Raw genomic sequence first — 17,767 nt, 5'->3', positions numbered from 1 at the left:
CAGAGCCTGCCTGGAGCCCCACAGGGTTCTTCCCAGGGATGCTTTTGTCTGACACCCTCTGTCCTGCCCCTCAGTCCAGCCATTTCCTGGGTCAGGCTGTCTTCTAGGGCCTTCCTAGGCTTGCTCAGCCAGGACAGACCCTTGTCCCTAGGCTCCCCTGTCTCATGAGGATGCCTGGTCCTCCGGGGAGGTGCATCCCTGGCAGGCCAGGCCTGTTCCTGCCCTCCAGACTGCAACACTTCTGTGCCTATGGCTTCCTCCCAGGAGCCCTCATGTCCATCAGCCCGCATAGCTTCTCCTTCTAGGCCCCATCCGCAGGGACTTCTCAGGCCTGCTGCTTGCCCAAGGCACCCCCGAGCTGGAGAACAAGAGCTTTTCTGCAGGACAATTACACTTAGCTGCTCCCAGTCAGAAATTCTGCTCCTGTGGAGATCATTAAATAAAGGCCCATGCCATACAGACGGTACACAGACACATGAAAAGACGCTCACTAGTCACCATGGAAATGCTAATCAAAACCACAATGAGATGTCACCTTACACCTATCAGAGTGGCTAGAATCAAAAAGACAAGAAATAACAGGTATTGGCAAATATGGAGAAAAAGGAACCCTTTGCACCCTTGTTGGTGGGAATGCAAATTGGTGCAGCCACTGTGGAAGACTGTATGGGGGTTCCTCAAAACTGAAAACAGAAATACCACAGGATCCAGTAATTTCACTACTGGGTATTTACCCAAAGAAAACGAACACTAATTCAAAAAGAAATATATGTACTTCTATGTTTATTGCAACATTATTTACAACAGCCCAGAATATGGAAGCAACCCAAGTGCCCATCAATAGATGAATGGATAAAGAAGAGTGGTATGTCTACACACACACGCACACATACACAGGAATATTACTCAGCCATAAAAAAGGAGATCTTGCCATTTGCAACAACATGGATGGACCTACAGGGTATAATGTTAAGTGAAATAAGTCAAACCGAGGAAGAAAACTACCACAAGGTTTCACTATTTAAGAGAGAAAACAACTGAACAAAGAAAAAAGAGAGAGGCAAAAACAGACTCAAATACAGAGAACAAACTGGTAGGTGCCAGAGGGGAGATGGGTGGGGGATGAAGAGGTACATAATTTCAGTTTTGAAATAAGTTACAGAGATGAGAAGTACAGCATAGGGAATAGAGTCAGTGAGACGGAAAACACTGTTGGCGACAGATGGCGCCTGCACTTACTGCGGTGAGCACTGACTTACATACAGAATTGTTCAACCATTATGTTGTATGCCTGAAACTAAGATAACACTGTATGTTAGTTATACTTCAGTAAAGAAATAAAATCAAGAGAAGTATTTGTGAGGATGTGGATAAAAAGGGAACCTTTGTGCACTGTGGGTGGGAATGTAAAACAGTGGGGAGATAACTCAAAAATTAAAAAGTAGAACTACCGGGGTGCCTGGGTGGCTCAGTCGTTAAGTGTCCGCCTTTGGCTCAGGTCACGATCCCAGAGTCCTGGGATTGAGCCCCGCATCGGGCTCCCTGCTCCACGGGAAGCCTGCTTCTCCCTCTCCCCCTGCTTGTGTTCCCTCTCTCACTGCCACTCTCTGTCAAATAAATAAAATCTTTAAAAAAAAAAAAGTAGAACTACCATATGATCCAGCATTGCCACTTCTGGTTATACGTTCAAAGAAAATGTAATCAGTACTTCAAAGAGAAACCTGCATTTACATGTTCGTTACAGCATTTTTCATAATAGCCACAATATGAAACACCCCAGTGTCTGCTACTGGATGAATGGATAAAGAAGATGCATATATATACAATGAAATAGTATTTAGCCATGAGAAATAAGGACATCCTGCCTTTGCTACAACATGGGTGAGCCTTGAGGACATTATGTACGTGAAATCAGTCAGACAAAGACATCACTGCATGACATCACTTACATGGAATCTAAAAAACTGAACTCACAGAAACAGAGCAGAGTGGTGGCTACTAGTGGGTGGGGAGTGGAAGAAATGGAGAGATGTTGGTCCAAGGTTATTTCCACTTATCTAACGTATAGCATAATGATTAATTATAATTAATATACTGTATTAGATCCCTGAAAGTTGCTGAGAGTAGATCTTAAATGTTCTCACCACAAAATGGAAAGGGTAATTATGTGAGGCGATACAGGCGTTAGCTAATGCTATGATGGCAATCATTTTACAATCTATACTTGTATCCAATGTACACTTTCAGCTTATACAATGGTACGTGCCAATTACATCTCAATAAAGCTGGAGGGAGCAATAAATAAAGGCCCATGCAAAGGGCAAGGACAGGCCTTCTTTTGGTCTTAAAAGGCTCCTGCTGAGTAGTGCTGAGGAGGGTCAGGGAGGCAGGAGGTGAGACAGGGTGCAGCTCTGCATAGCCCTCCCCTTGTCGGCTGTGATCCAATCACCTGGACTGCTCAGTGAGACACTACAAACATTTTGGAAAGTGAACCAAGAAACCTCTATTAACAGGTGCATAGTCACTGGCCCAAGCATCACAGTTGGAAAATCCATTCTGCAGAAATAAAGCTGCAGTATATAGGAAGAGACTCACAGGAGGATTATGGAGCACTGTTTGCAGGGGCAAACGGACAAAGGAAACCTGGAAGTCGCCTGTCCATCAGAGGGAGAAGGGTTGTATTAAGTGTGGCACATTCAGATGGTGGAATATTCCACAGCTAGTAAAGAATTAGTTAAAACTGCCTCCACTTAACCTGGATGAACATCTATACCATATTTTTTAGGTTAAAAGAAAAAACTACTGGCATAGCAATGAGAATGAGTGGGTCTAGTTTTATAACAGTATAAATATATGTGCATTTGCATATATTTATGTGAACATAAAGTATTGAAGGTTATTCATACTTCTCAAAGGGTTACTTCAGAACAAGAGACTTGGAAGAGGCAGATTATTAATTTTTTTCTTAATAGAACTCTGTATTGTGTCACTAGTAAAAATAAGCATGTAGAATTTTAGGATTTAAAAAAGTAACAAGCTAAAAAGTAAATCAACTGTGAAGCGTGTCAGAAGTCCAGATTTCTAGACTGTATCTTTTGAATGAGTTTCTGTAAGAATGGGGCCATCACATGTGCATTTGAAAAGAGCTTCACAGGTGATTTTCCAAGCCCCTACTGGGTCTGGGAATCTGAGCCTTAGCAACTCCATCTATATAATGGGCTCAAGGAGACCTCTCCCAGGTGTTACATTCTAGAAGGAACCCATTGCATACTTTCAGATCCACTGATCATGCTCTAAAAACCAACATCTGGGCGCCTGGGTGGCTCAGTCGGTTGAGCGACTGCCTTCGGCTCAGGTCATGATCCCAGGGTCCTGGGATCGAGTCCCACATTGGGCTCCCTGCTCGGCGGGGAGCCTGCTTCTCCCTCTCCCACTCCCCCTGCTTGTGTTCCCTCTCTCGCTGTGTCTCTCTCTGTCAAATAAATAAATAAAATCTTTAAAAAAATAAAAATAAATAAATAAATAAAAACCAACATCTGAGTTGACTAAATGGATTTAATTACTTGGGCTCCTAAGTTCTTCTCCAGACCCCTGTTATCAGGGGATCTTGATCTTATCCCCAGTTGACAATCCTTCACCTACTGGCTTCACCCACCTCTGATCCCTTACTCCGCTTTTCCACTTGGGATGTCCTTTCCATCCCTGCATGCCCAGTCAAACCTGTTGTCTTTTGTTTTTGTTTTTTTTTTTAACTAACATTTATTGAGCTCCTACCATGAGCCATGCACCATGCAAGGGGCCTTACAAACAATGTCTTCAATCTTTGCAACAATCCTGCCAAGTAAGCATTATTTTGTACATGGGGGAAAGAGAGGCTCAGGAGAGGTTAGGTGACTTGCTCCAGGTCTAGAGGCGTGTTGAAAGAGCTGGGATTTGAACCAGGTGTGTCTTTGGCCCTGGATTTGGGCTCCTTGTAGACCACAGCACTTGACAGGCAGCTCTGCACTGATCAGTAATCAAAAAGCACCTGTGATTTAGGACTGGGCATGCCACAGAACCCTCCACTCAGACTCCCCAAGACCATAGAGATGCACTTATCACAACAGCTCCTAGACACAGGAATGTCCCCTCAAAGCATGTGACTCCCCAGACTCCCGGAATATTATAAGCCACTCTCTTTCCTTGTCCTCAGGCTCCTGAGGTAGCCCAGATGTCAGGGCTCCTCTGTCTGCTCCACTCAGACACCAGGTGCCCAATGTGCCTGCCGGCCATTCAGGGGACGCTGGGCCAGCCTGCCTTTTTCTAAGCTGGTGGGGCATAGGCTTGTCTTCCCTCTCCTTCCCTTCTGTCTCCTCCCTTATACAGGGGGAGGAGCTGCAGGGGTAAGGAGGGACGTTGTCTCTAGCGCCGCCCCCCCCCCCAATTGAAGGGCTCTGTTTCCCTAACTTGGAACACCTCTATGTGAAAAGCACTGTTTACAGCATCAGGGCTAAAATCTGGCAGAATCCCTGGGCTCCAAGAGAGGGAGGCTTCTACCCAGGGTGCAAGATCACAGCAAAAGCCAATAATATTGTTTGTTGGGACCTGCTCTGTTAAAAAATAAGAACCACCATATTAAGTCCTTTGGTCACCATGCCCAAGAGCTGTTTCTCTCTCTGTCCTAGCAGGCACCCTGGGAGTCTGGGTCCTGGTCTAAGAGTTCTGTCGGGTTCTGTCACATCCTGGAATGTGGAGGCCTTGGGTTCTGTCACTGCCTCAATTTGGACATTCCTGGTCTTCCTGAATATCCTGGATAAAGACGCCACAGGTGCCTTTCTGCTGACTCAGAGTTATTTCTGATCCAGCTGTACATGGCGTCCACATGTTTGAACTCGTCGGGGCTGGAGGGCAGTGGAGGGCAAGAGGAGGACCACGTGTCAGCTTCCTTCCAGAGAGTCACCCCAAAACAGAGGACATCCCTAGGGTTGGACCAGCTCCACAGAACACCCTGAACAAATTCCCATGATGCCAGTCTACTAGGCCAGCAGAAAATGGCTCTCTCCTTCCAGTTCTCCCCGAGAGCAAAGGGTTCAAGTTACTTCACCACCACTAGATACACTGTCACCCATGGGCACCGTTGGTCACCTCTGCTCTATACAGCAAGTAAAAAGTCATAAGCAGGAGATATTTATAGTCCTTCCCTGTAAACCAGAGGCCTCTCCTAGGGCTCCTGTTAACGTACACATATGACCATTACCAGACTCATCTCTCACAGGTAAATTGTTTTCAAGAAGATAGTAAGTTAGGAACCATCTAGTCTTGTGAAATGCTGTAAAGGAGTGGGTGCCTTCTTTGCTGCCCAAGGAAAGGATTGTGCGTGGCTTCAAGGCAAGGGGGCACCGCTGTGACCTCCAACAGCCACCTTCAGGACTGGCTCCCTGCAGGATTCCTGGCTCAGTGGGGCAGGAACTCCCAGCTGACACAAAGATGACAAATGGCTCCTCTAGGCTGCGGCAGGGATGGAGCCCCGGGGCCTCTAAGCCAGGGGGCAAAGTCTGCCTCAGAACCAATCCTCCTCCTGCCTCTGAATACCCAGGACTCCCCATTCCTCATCCCACCTCCCACCCCATGATTTTCTGGACCTTTCTCAGTCACCCCTTTAGGAAAACTGACCTGGCCTCTGGCCCGTTCTCTAAGGATAGGATTTCATCATGAACTGGCAGAGTCCGTGGAGGCAGGTGGCCCTCATGCCCTTTGCTGAAATGGAGTCTTAGCCCACGGAAGGGTTAACTCTAAAGGCTGGGTGTGGGGGGGGAAAGCACCTCTAAGTTCAGAGGCGGACGTGGAGCACCCACACAGCTAATAACACCCAAATATCCTCTGAGAGCCTGCTCACTCAGGAAGCCCCCTTGCCAAGTTCTGGTGGTGGTTGTGTTCTTCTTGGGCGGAGTTAGCAGACCAAGGACACAAGTTCCAAAACGGAAGAGAAGTGGCACTTCTGGAAACAGCACAGCAGCTGACCGAGCATAACCTTGTCACAAGGGCAGGAACTGCCCCCTCACGTGATTGCAGCTGACCCTGCGCGGGGCCGCAGAGCCAGGGCAGTGCTGAGGGAGGGTCTAAAGGGCAGCACTGAGGACAGCCGAGCGAGGGTGGCTTGTTCTGGTGGCACATGTCACTCTCCACACCCACCAGAGCACGGGAAGCCAGAGATGTCATCCACTCAAGGGTCAAAGCCAGGGTTGACCGTAAGCCGCCGTGAGCCAACCCAGCCAACAAGCAAACAAGAAACACATTTTGCCAGAGACGAAGCACGTTTCGGCCAACTGTGCTGCATTTTTACCTCTGATGGGGGCAAACCAGTTACGTGGCTCGTTATTAATGGATTAGGGATTTCAAAAATGACTCTCTAGCAATAGTATTAGCCAATTTAAATTGGGTCCAGCTGTTGGGTTAATTAGTAATTAGCTCCTTTGGAGGGCCTCAAAAGGTTCATTTTCCCACTTACTTATCCGGAGTCACTTCTTTGCACCTGTTTTTGATGCTGCTGGGGTTGAAAATCAAAAATCACTCCCAGAAACGAATGGATTAGTTGAGGGTTAAGGCCCCAAACGCAGAAACATTTAGATTTTCCATCAAGAAAAATTCCTAAGGCGCCGTCAGAAACAAGCGGACAAGCAAGGTGCCGAGGGCCGCTCCTCACTGCAGAGCTGTCGCAGGGAATGGCCGCCGGCGCCTGTGTGTGCGGGGAAGAGCGGGCGGGCAGCAAGGCCCGCACTCCGACGGCTTCTTCAGGGAGTCGCCACGAATCCCTCGCCCGCGAGCCGTGCCCGTGAGAGCTGTCACCGCGGCACCAGAGGTCCCGGCCCGCAGCCCTCGGCCCACCGCTCACAAGAACCCCCACACTGGCTCTAGCAGCGCCCCCGCTTTGCAGGAAGAAAGTCAGGTTTCATGGGCTCACTGACCTTGGAGCCGGAATCTCCCACGTCCCGCTGCCCGCAACAGCTGAGGAGTGTAAACCGCCCGGGCCGGCCTTGGCCTTGAAAAGCCTCGGGGCTGGGCGGGGCGGGGGCCCATCTCGGCCAATCCCGACTCTCCGGTCGGACGTCAGGGCGCGCTGGCTCCCACCGCGCTGCCCTTGAAGGCGGGCTTCGCACGCTTTCCCGCTGGGCCCTGGGCTCTCCAGCACCTGCCCTTTCCCCCAAACGTTGCCCTCCCCCATGTCCGGTTCTGGAGGCCGCCGCTCCCAGGGCTCTGCCAGGTTCGGACCCGCAGCCTGGCCGACGGACCGCCCAGCCCCGCAGAGCCCGGCTTCGGCTTCGGGGTGGAAGCGCCGGCAGGGGGGCTGCCGCACCTGTTAGGGGATTGGTTCCCACGTTCCCTCAGCGGCCCCATCCCGCGAGAGGGGCGGGGGCAGGCGGCTGGCTCTGGAGAACGACCCCCTCCGCAGCCCTCAGCTGAGGGCTGCGAGGTAGAAGATGGGTAAAGCTCCCCCCTCGCCAGCCGCTAACCGAGCTCTGAGCCAGGGGCCAGAAGAGGTCCTTCCAACTTGCTGTCTGGGGCCCGGGTTCAGGGACAACGACAATCACGTTTCTCTTTTAGATCAAGCCCTCTGAAGTAGACTGCTAGACAATTTCCCTTTCAATCCGCACCAGTTTAATGTATCGTCCAGAAGGCCCTGCAGGCCACATCCCTGCTTAAAAATAGCCCTGCTTGGGACATGCGCCCCCAACCAGAAAGGTTGGCTGTAAATAGCAGTGACCCACGAGGACTTGGGCTGCAGCCCTGACATTTCAAAGGGAGCTGCCTGGCTCTCTGGTGACGGTCACGTACCCAGCCTCTACGGCCAGGTTCCTTTCCCTTTTTCTCTCAGGGTCCAACCCGGAGCAGGGGGTAGAGCCCAGAAATAACCTCCCACCTAGAGTGGTTCTCTTTCAGAGTTTCTACTTCTTTTAATTATGACCCAAAGCAAAAATAAATGTTACCTTTGCATGGGGTCACTGACTGGGAGAGTGCATGAGGGGACCTTCTGGGGTCTGGGAAGTTTCCTGATTTGGGGGTGATTGTATGGGTCCATGCATGTGTGAAAATGCCTCAAGCTGTGCACATAGCATGCAAGTGCCTCACTTTGTAATGGTCCTACCTCAGTTAATATATATGCTATCATTTTGACCTAGCTTACACCGAATCGAAATTTTTACAAAACCATACTTACCCTTTCTACATATGATATATTCAGATATTTTCTAGGCTCTTCTGTGTTATTTCATTAAAACATTTGCAGATTGAGACCAAACTGACTGCATGATCTTCTAGAGAGTCAGGGTTCCCAGTTTGCACGTTCTATCATAATGGACCATGGTCTCTCCAGCCCCTGGGGGCGTCCTCCAGCAGAACGGGCAGGAAGCTGGAGGTCTCTGGGGTGACGAGCCTCTCCGTAGGCTGGGCTCTGCGGGTTGGGGTTAGGAGTGAGGGGGGAAGGGGCAGTTGAGGCTTATTTCCTCCAAAATAGCTCTTTTGTGGGCACACTCTTTCCAGTCATTTCAGACACCAGTTGAAATAAATCTAGTGACCCTGAAGGAACCCAGATCCCAGGTCCAGAAAATGATGACGTGTTGATGAGCATGGAGAGGTAGAGTTTAAAGAATGGCAGTTACAATGAGAAACTCCTCTTTTTCTTTTTTCCCCAATTCCTTTCTAATGGACATTTAGTGCTCCCCACTCCCCAAGACCCCCCTCTTACCTCAAGCCCTCATCTCTTACAGGGTCATTTTACAGAAGTTAGTAAGGTCAGAAAAGAAGTGGGCACATCGCTGAGAAAATGGGGTGCTGTGCTGCTTTCCTTTGGGGGACCTGGCCATCGTAAAGCTTATGACAGGGGTGGGTAACAAGTGACTCAACATAATTCCACAGTTCCAAAAATCCTTCAAACATTATCCCTGTTGTATGCCATTTATCCCTTTCTCATCGCTGCCAACTCCCTTCAAAGTTCGGGGGCTCTCTCCACACCTAGTAGCCAGTGTGGCCATGTGGCTGGCTCTTGCCACACGGACAGGAACAGAAGTGAGGCGTGCAACTGCCCTATCACTTGCTTTAGAGGAAATCTGTCCCGGGCTTACTCTCTTTCCCACTCCTGAGTCCAGCTGGAGTCTGGATGTGGTGGCAGGCAAGGGCAATGCTGTGTGGGGTGGCCAACTCATTAAATGAGAAGAACCTGGGTTCCTGAATCCCCACCAGCCTCATTACTCATTTCAGAATTGGAAAGGGAAGCCAAGGAAATAGGAGACACCCAAATTCTTCCTTCCCTCAGTTCTCACTTGTGTGCAACAGCTGCATCATGCTCCCTTCAGCTCGGAATGTTAGCACAACCTCATCTACTTGACTAAAGTTAGAGTATTTTTATATACATTATTCCACATAGCCATTGCAGTAATTCTAAGGACAGATTCGTGTCTTATTTCATAGGTGAGGAACTTGGCCTCAGACGGCTCAGTAGCCCATCCGAGGTCGGAATGATGGCCTGGCCAGGTCCCCTATGCACTCAGCCTGGTCATGGGTGTTGAGTTACCATTAGATGAACGGAGCTGTTTGGGCAGTAATGAGTTCTGTGTGCCTGGGGGTGTTCAAAGGTGGTCAGACGTGGGCTGGGGATGTCACAGGAAAGATTCAAGCACTGGAAAGACAGTGGGGCTTGATGGCCCTTGATATTTTTTCTGAGGTTCCCGCGAATTCTCTGACATTTTAGTGCCTGCAACGTAGGCTTCTTCCAAACTTTATTTTCTCCTGAACTTTAGAAGTAAATGAATATATCTGAGGAAGCCCATTGCTACAAAGACGACGAGGTAGAAAAATGCAAAAAGAATCAATGAAGAGACTAACGAGATTTTCGAGAACCAAGAAAGGCAAAATTTAATTTGCATATAGGTATAAACCACACCCCACCTGGCAAGTGTTAGGCCATGGCACAAACCCCTCTGTCAGAGTCACAAACGTCAGCAGATTTGCAAAGTTACTGGACACAAACATTATACTTCTCAAAGTAACACAAAGGTCTGTCCATCACACACACACACATAACAAAGAAATACATTTAAATAATTCTCTGCCAAAGAGAGATGAGGATGGTATTCACGCTACCTCACATTTGGACAGCACTTTACAGTTTACAACCTAACTCATTTTGTCCTGAAGACAGCCCTGTGAGGTAGGCAGCACAGGAATCAAGATTAGTTCCATTTTGCAGATGAGGGAACGGGCTCAAGGAGGCTTTAGCACTGGCCTCAGGTTTCCCAGCTCACAGATGGACATCCAGGCCTCGGGCTCAGGGCCAGGGCACCTCGGCCGGCTCTTCCACAACTGCCTTTCTAGGGAAAAAACGAAATGGACTGTGCAAAAGACAGTGGTTCAACATCCAGGAGAACTCTTCTTTTTCTTGGGCAGATGAGATCAAGTACAATCAACACTAACGTTAATCTCAGGCTGTGTGTGGCCAAGATGAATAATTTTCTCAGTCATCCCTGTGTTTATACCTACAACCAAATGGTTGTTTTCTACTCCAGCTCTGCCCTGTCTTGATTTTAAGTCACTCACAGCCATGGGAAAAAAAATGATGCTGTGATTAGATTTCATTGACTCAAGTCTTATTATCAGGATTCTCGTAGGGGCATCTGTACTCAAGTCATTATCTACACTTACAATCGGCTGTCTTACTGAAATGAAAATGAACCATGTTCATGTATTCCTTCTGGCTGTGGGCATTAGCCTGGCTCTATTCTTTAGCCATAAATAATATATAATTTATTCCACCATGTAATATATATCCCATATATAGTATATCCTATTTCAATAGCAGTAAAAATGATAAAACTTCACAGGTTGAATTAAAAAAAATCTTTAAAGCAAAGAGAAAGATTTTTTTTTCCCCAGGGGGAATAAAACCAAACTTTGCAAAGAAAAGCTAAATAAAATCCTTTATTTTAAAATAAAAGTTATTCTGGAGGGGGGAATAACCCCTCTATTGCATTACTTTTTTAGTTAAGAATTTAAAAAGTGGCCCAGTCATTGTCGACCCAAGGTTTTGTCTTGTATAGTGAGAGAAGAGGTGGTAACCCATCATCATATCCTCCAAATGGGAATGTGACAGTTTTTTCTCTTCTAAGTTATTCAGTATCTATGAGTTTCATTTGTTTTTAAGCAGTACTTTAAGATGTATGAAATCTAACAAACATTAATGGGGGCTTTGCGGGAGAGCCACTTGAAATATTGCAACCGTAGTTTAAAATTCTCTCTTTAAATTCCTTCAGAGAAACACTAAGGAAAAGTGACAACACTCCACTTCATGCCTAAACCTGTCACATAATACGTTGGCTTAAGTAAGAGATTTGTCCCTGCAGCAAAACTGGATGTTAATAACCAAAGGCATCCCCTAAAAGTCCCAAGATAATTTCATGGACAGTACAAAATGTGGGCATTCATCTGAAAGCATGAAATTGGCTTTTACTTCTGATTTTCTAGGTTAATTTTGCAATAATACAAGTGTTTGCTATTTGGTTGTTAGGGGCTGGCCTGCTTTCTGCTCTTAGAAGTGGGTCTCATATAATGGAATAAGGGCAGACACAGCTGGGAGTGCACACCCCAACAATAAATACAAACTTGAAAGGCAGAAGAGGATGGGTGCTTTAACAATCAGAAGCACTGCAAATTGCTCTTGGCGATTTTAAATGTGACCAAATTGAGTTTTTTAAAAATGCACATTCTTATCCCCGATGGTCCAAAAGTGGTGCAGATCATCAAAAGGAGCTCCCTTGGAGGTAGAGTTCTCTCTTTTTGCAGTTCCAGCAAGGTTTCAGACTCTAGTAAGCAGGAGGGGCATGTAACTTAAGAAAACTCTAAGGGTCACCATAGCAACTAACGGTGCCGTAGCCGACCACTGCGGGGCACTTCCAACATTTTGCAGGAAATAGGCGACACAGCTTTGTCACTAAGTTGAGGAAACCCTGGCTCTCCAGAAGGGGAGGAGCATTTGGAAATTCCTCTCTCTCTCATTTTTCTTTAGTAAGAAGGGCTTTAGTGCCTCTGGGAATATTTGGGTCAGAGAAATAAGGGTCCACACACCGAATGACCTCTTCCCCTCTGGAAGACTTTGCAGACTTCAAAGCAGAGCGCATGGACCTGTCCACACGTTGTTTTGCCTGAAACTACTATGTGTGTGGTCCTGTCACTGATTTTTCCTGGTTTTAGTCCACCTTCCAAGACTATGTTTTTGAGCCAAAAAAGTTAAGCTTTATTTTCCTTTTCTTCGGCAAGACCTTGAGGTGCTTGGTGAAGTTGACATATATTAGTTCAAACCCTCAGTATGTGAACACTGAGAAATAAATTGCAAGTTATGCATCGTTAGGATCCAAACAACCCATGCTTCTTATCATGCATTAAAATGCATCAACCTCTTACTCGAAACTAAAGAGAACAAACAAGCAACTTCTTAAAAAAAGAAAAAGAAAGCATTCATAAGTAACCCTCCTTGGGTTTAGTGCTACACTGTTGGCTAATATGACCTATTGAAAATAGTTTTGGAATGGTCTTAAAATATTATAAATATTTTCTTTTACTTACTTGGTATTTCACTATATAGTTATGTACAGAGATGGCCCTTACCATGCAGGAAAAATGTACATTCTCCACCTCTATGGTATATTATCAACGCAAGTGCTTCCACTGGGCCTTATGAGCCAGCAAGCTGAATTTATTAGTCAGCCGTTAGTTCTAACAAGATAATTAAAGTGCAAAGAAGGAGGGAAAACAGCTAGACAGATCAATTTTTTTCAATGTCAGCATCAATATACTTCATGCCTCTAGGAGAAATCATCAGGCGCAATAGGCTCAGGTAACAATAACTCTGTATTTTTCCTCTTTCTTCTTTTAAAACAGAGCTCTCCCTGAGAAGAGAAGAGGGAGGTAAACGTGAGTTAGCCCTATTTCTTCAACAACCATCAAACCTGGGGAAAGTAAGGTCGCTTCCCCAGCACAGGGTAGCAGGCCTAACCCTGCATTTAGTCTTCGGAGAGAGGAGCTGTTGAGTGGTTGGTCCCATCTCCCATACATGTAGAATATTTGCACTCATAAATATCCCAATATTTAAAAACAAAGATGACCGGGGAAGAACTGTCTACCAACAGCACACAAACGTGTGGGTTTTAAAAAGAAAATCCCATTAAACAATGTTTTAAAAAATACAACCAGTATTCATAGTGAGCGTAAAAATGGTTTGTGTAAATCAGAAAAAAAAATCCCACATTCCTGTGGAGAGAGTGGAGAAGGAGCCCAGCAAGGTGCAGAGATGACTTTTAAGTATGTCTGGTCACTCAGCCTAAAACCCCGTGGCCCTTTGTGGCCTTCCGTCCCATTCCACAGTTCCGTGGGTGAGGTGTGCGGGCACCTCTCTGCAAACTCTGCACCTGTGTCTTTGAGGGCACTGGCTTCTCAGGCCCCACAGCCTCAGGGAGAAGCCCCTACCCCACCTGAAGACAGCCCCTGGCTGGAATCCCCTGGGGCAAAGCCTACTGAGTGTTTACTTTTAAAAAAGTTACGTTCACGTGGCTGTCATCGTGTCTTTCTTGCCCTGTTGCCCAAAGACCAAAAAAGCAGTTTCAGAACATGCCATTCCTCCAGCGTAAATAGTTAGAATGCACTAAAAACCATGCACATGCTGTAGACTGAAATTGCTCATGTGGTGGCCCATCCCTACAGAGGAAGCCTCGGCTTTTCTGGAAGCTTGTAATACAGAAAATATGACAGAGGCAGTTATAAACCCTAAGAGAAGACTAGCAGATGTACCCAGGCCAGTGCAGTGCCAGACAAACAGCTCAGGCCTTTTCCACTCTCCTCGTCCGCGAGTTCTAACAGAGCACGGGAAGGCTTTGAAATCGACCTTCTTACCTGCTTCCTTAAAATGGCTACCTGCACCTCCTCTATGACCTTCCCTTACGAAAAACACACCATCAGCTCTACCAAGGATCAATGTTTTCGCTTTCCCACCCCAAGTCTGAAAGCATCTGTCTTTGACCCCAAACATCTGGGCTTCCCTGGCTGGAGACAGAATCCAGGTCTGTTCCATCTTCTTTGGTGCACGGAGGAGACTGGCTTTGGCTCCGTCCCCCGTCCTCTCGGCACTGTGGGAAGCATGGCATGCACTGTTCTATCCGTCCCGCTTTCCATGAGAATCCTACAGACTCAGGGGCGAAGCCGGACCTTCAAGCAGGGAGCCGAGGTTCAATTTTTAGTGACAGTTCATACAGCGTATCTTCATCTATGATGAGGGCTTTGTCAAGCAGGTACTGAGTGACCTGGAGGAACAGGGAAATCCTAGCTTTGGGTTCCTGCAGAACACGAGTATGCACACTTTCTGAACGGAATCGGGCACAATTCAACATTTTCTCTTGAACATTTGAAAATGTTATATCATGGTTTAAAAATCATTAATATATTCTCACTGTAAAAAAAAAGGAAGAAAGAAAGAGGGAGGGAGGGAGGGAGGGAGGGAGGAAGGGAGGAAGGAAGGAAGGAAGGAAGGAAGGAAGGAAGGAAGGAAGGAAGGAAAAGAAAAAGAAAGAAAAGAAAGAAAAGAAAGAAAAGAAAGAAAAGAAAGAAAGAAAGAAAGAAAGAAAGAAAGAAAGAAAGAAAGAAAGAAAGAAATCACACATTTTCAGTCCTCTCCCAGCTCCTCACCCCAGACACTTCCCTGAAGAGACACCACTGTTATCATCTGGTTTGTATTCTCCAGAGTGTTCTGGCTTTCTAGATATTACATGTTCTTATAGAAATCTTTTCTTCCCTTATAATCCTCAGATACACCTTATTGTGCTTTCGTCTCTTCAGTGTAAGTCAGTGAGAGCTCCCCATGTCAGTACATAGAATGTGAACTGCTGTACAGCATTAACATGTGATCTATCAGAGTTTATTTAACAATCTCTTATTGATGGGCGCTTAGTTGCTGTCAATATTTCACTATTACACAAAGTGACAGTGAAATCCTTATTAGCATGTTTGCTTAGTGCTCACATGGGAATGTTCCTTTGGGGTGGACCCTAGAAGTGAAAGGAAAGGAAATGACACTAAAATAAACATGTTGGGGCCTGGAGTATTTCTGTGGAAATACTGCTTTAATTTTATTGAGATACAATTTATATAAGAAAAATTAAGAGTTGGATTAGTTTTAGCATATATATCACAGCTTCAGGACCATTTCCCTACCCCAGGAAGTTCCCTCATTCAGCTTCCCTGTCAGTCTGCTCCCAGGAGCAGCCACTGCTATGGTTCCTAGTACCAAGAATTCGTTTTGTCTACTGGAGAATTTGATGGGAGTTGAAGCATACAGCACGTACTTGTGTGTCTAGCTTCTTTCACTCAGCATAATGTTTTGAAGTTCTTCCATATTGTGGCGTATATCACTAGCCTGCCCTGTCATTGCTGAGTGGTGCCGAGTCGTAGAGATACACCACATTTGTTGACCCCTTCATCTATTTATGGACACCTGGGCTGTTTCCAGTTTGCGGCTATTATCAAGAAATGCTATGAACATTTTATACAAGACTTTCAGTGGGCATGTTTTCATTCGCCCCTGGATAAATACCTAGGAGAGAAATTCCTGGGTCATTAGGTAGATGCATATTTAATGTTGGAAGAAATATCCACACCACACAGTTTTCTAAAGAGGATGAACCATGTTACTCTCACCAGCAAAGCAGAAGACTTGTGGTTGCTCAGTTCATCAATTTTTAATTTTAACAGATGATGCAGATATAACCTCCCAAATTGCTGTAACATATAGTTTATAAGAGTACCTGGCATCCAACACTCTGAGGTTTGATATTACCAGTATTTTAAAATTTTGTTTATCTGGGGGCACCTGGGTGGCTCAGTCATTAAAGCGGCTGCCTTCGGCTCAGGTCATGATCCCAGGGTCCTGGGATGGAGTCCTGCATCGGGCTCCCTGCTCCACAGGAAGCCTGCTTCTCCCTCTCCCACTCCTCCTGCTTGTGTTCCCTCTCTCGCTCTCTCTCTCTCTGTCAAATAAATAAATAAAATCTTTAAAAATAAATAAAATTTAGTTTATCTGTCAGGTGAAAATGATGTCTTTATAATTTGCATTTTGTTTTCTTTCTCACTAGTGAAGTCAAACACTTAAAAAATATTTTAGGGGCGCCTGGGTGGCTCAGTCGGATAAGCGACTGCCTTCGGCTCAGGTCATGATCCTGGAGTCCCGGGATCGAGTCCCGCATCGGGCTCCCTGCTCAGCAGGGAGTCTGCTTCTCCCTCTCCCGCTCCCCCCTCTTGTGCTCTTTCTCTCACTCTCTCTCTCTCTCAAATAAATAAATAAAATCTTTTAAAAGAGAAAAATCGGCAAAGCTTTGAACAGGTGAGGTAGCTCACAGAATAAGAAACAAAACTGGCCATTTAAACAAATTTAAAATATTTTTTTTAAGATTTTATTTATTTATTTGAGAGAGAGAGAATGAGAGAGAGCACATGAGAGGGGGGAGGGCCAGAGGGAGAAGCAGACCCCCTGCCGAGCAGGGAGCCCGATGCAGGACTCGATCCCGGGACTCCAGGATCATGACCTGAGCCGAAGGCAGTCGCTTAACCAACTGAGCCACCCAGGCGCCCTGCCGATTTTTCTCTTAAGTTGTTTATACTTTTCTTACAGACTTATAGGAATACTGTTATTCTGTCCCTTTGTTCTGCATGTTACAAATATCATCTCCTGGGGCGCCTGGGTGGCTCAGTCGATTAAGCGTCTGACTCTTGATTTTGGCTTAGGTCGTGATCTCTGGGTCGTGAGATCGAGCCCGTTGTCGGGCTCTATGCTGGGCATAGAGCCTGCTTAAGATTCTCTCTCTCTCCCTCTCCTTCTGCCACTACCCCACTTGCTGTCACATGTACTCTCTCTCTCTCTCTCAAAAGAAAAAATTAAAAAAAATCACCTCCTAGCCTACTGGTTTTATTTTTGCTTTTTAAATAATTGCATTTTGTCATACAGAAGTTTTAATTTTGATGCAGCAAACTTAATCAAGCTTATCATTTACAGCTCCTACGTTCTATAGGTCTTTCAAATCTAAAGGTTGTGGATATTTTGTACTATATTTTATTCAAATAATTGAATATTTCTTTTTATATTTAGGTAATGAACTCATCTGGATTTTTTTTGTGAATGGTATCAGATGGACAGCCAAAATTCCTATTCCCTTTACTTGACTGGTCAATTTCTTTCTGGCACTTTCTTGAAATGTCTCCTTTATTCCATATTAGATTTTCCTATAGACAAAATCTGCATCAGGACTGTATCCCACTCCACTGAATTTGTACTCCTGTGCCAATGTAGTCCTGCTTTATTGGTTATAGTTTTAGGATATGTATCTGTATCTGGTAGGGAAAGCTCTTTCTTACTCTTTTTATTTTTCAAAAAATCCATCTGGTTTTTTGTTTTGGTTTTTTGTTCTTGTTGTTCTGTTTTGTTTTGTTTTGGCCTGTCTAAGCTTTCTTATGAGTTTCATGACAAGTTTGTCAAGTACCATGAAATAATAAGGAAAAAATGGCTGTGAGTTTTATGGGAATCTTCTGTACTACCTTCTTAATTTTTCTGTAAAGTTAAAATGATTCTAAAAAATATCTATTTAAAAATGAAGGAAGGAAGGAAGAGAGAAAGAAAGAGGAAGAAAGAAAGAAAGAAAGATAGAAAGAAAGAAAGAAAGAAAGAAAGAAAGAAAGAAAGAAAGAAAGAAAGAAAGAAAGA

The 17,767-nt window shown here is 45.7% G+C and overlaps 2 protein-coding genes across 2 annotated transcripts in view; both read right to left on the bottom strand.

Annotated features, from left to right (window-relative positions):
- Window positions 1-7,006, bottom strand: part of CKMT2 (creatine kinase, mitochondrial 2) — a 31,583-nt gene extending 24,577 nt beyond the window's left edge. The window contains exon 1 of the mRNA XM_021701902.1: window positions 6,945-7,006. The gene's annotated coding sequence lies outside the window, so the exon portion shown is untranslated. The remainder of the gene's footprint in view (window positions 1-6,944) is intronic.
- A 7,222-nt stretch (window positions 7,007-14,228) lies between these two features.
- RASGRF2 (Ras protein specific guanine nucleotide releasing factor 2) overlaps window positions 14,229-17,767 on the bottom strand; it is a 236,367-nt gene continuing 232,828 nt past the window's right edge. The window contains exon 27 of the mRNA XM_021699693.1: window positions 14,229-14,321. Within this exon, the coding sequence (XP_021555368.1) occupies window positions 14,229-14,321 (93 nt within the window). The remainder of the gene's footprint in view (window positions 14,322-17,767) is intronic.

The sequence above is a fragment of the Neomonachus schauinslandi genome, chromosome 7 (genome assembly GCF_002201575.2).
Source record: "Neomonachus schauinslandi chromosome 7, ASM220157v2, whole genome shotgun sequence".
Taxonomy (NCBI): domain Eukaryota; kingdom Metazoa; phylum Chordata; class Mammalia; order Carnivora; family Phocidae; genus Neomonachus; species Neomonachus schauinslandi.
This window is presented reverse-complemented; position numbering and strand designations above follow the sequence as displayed.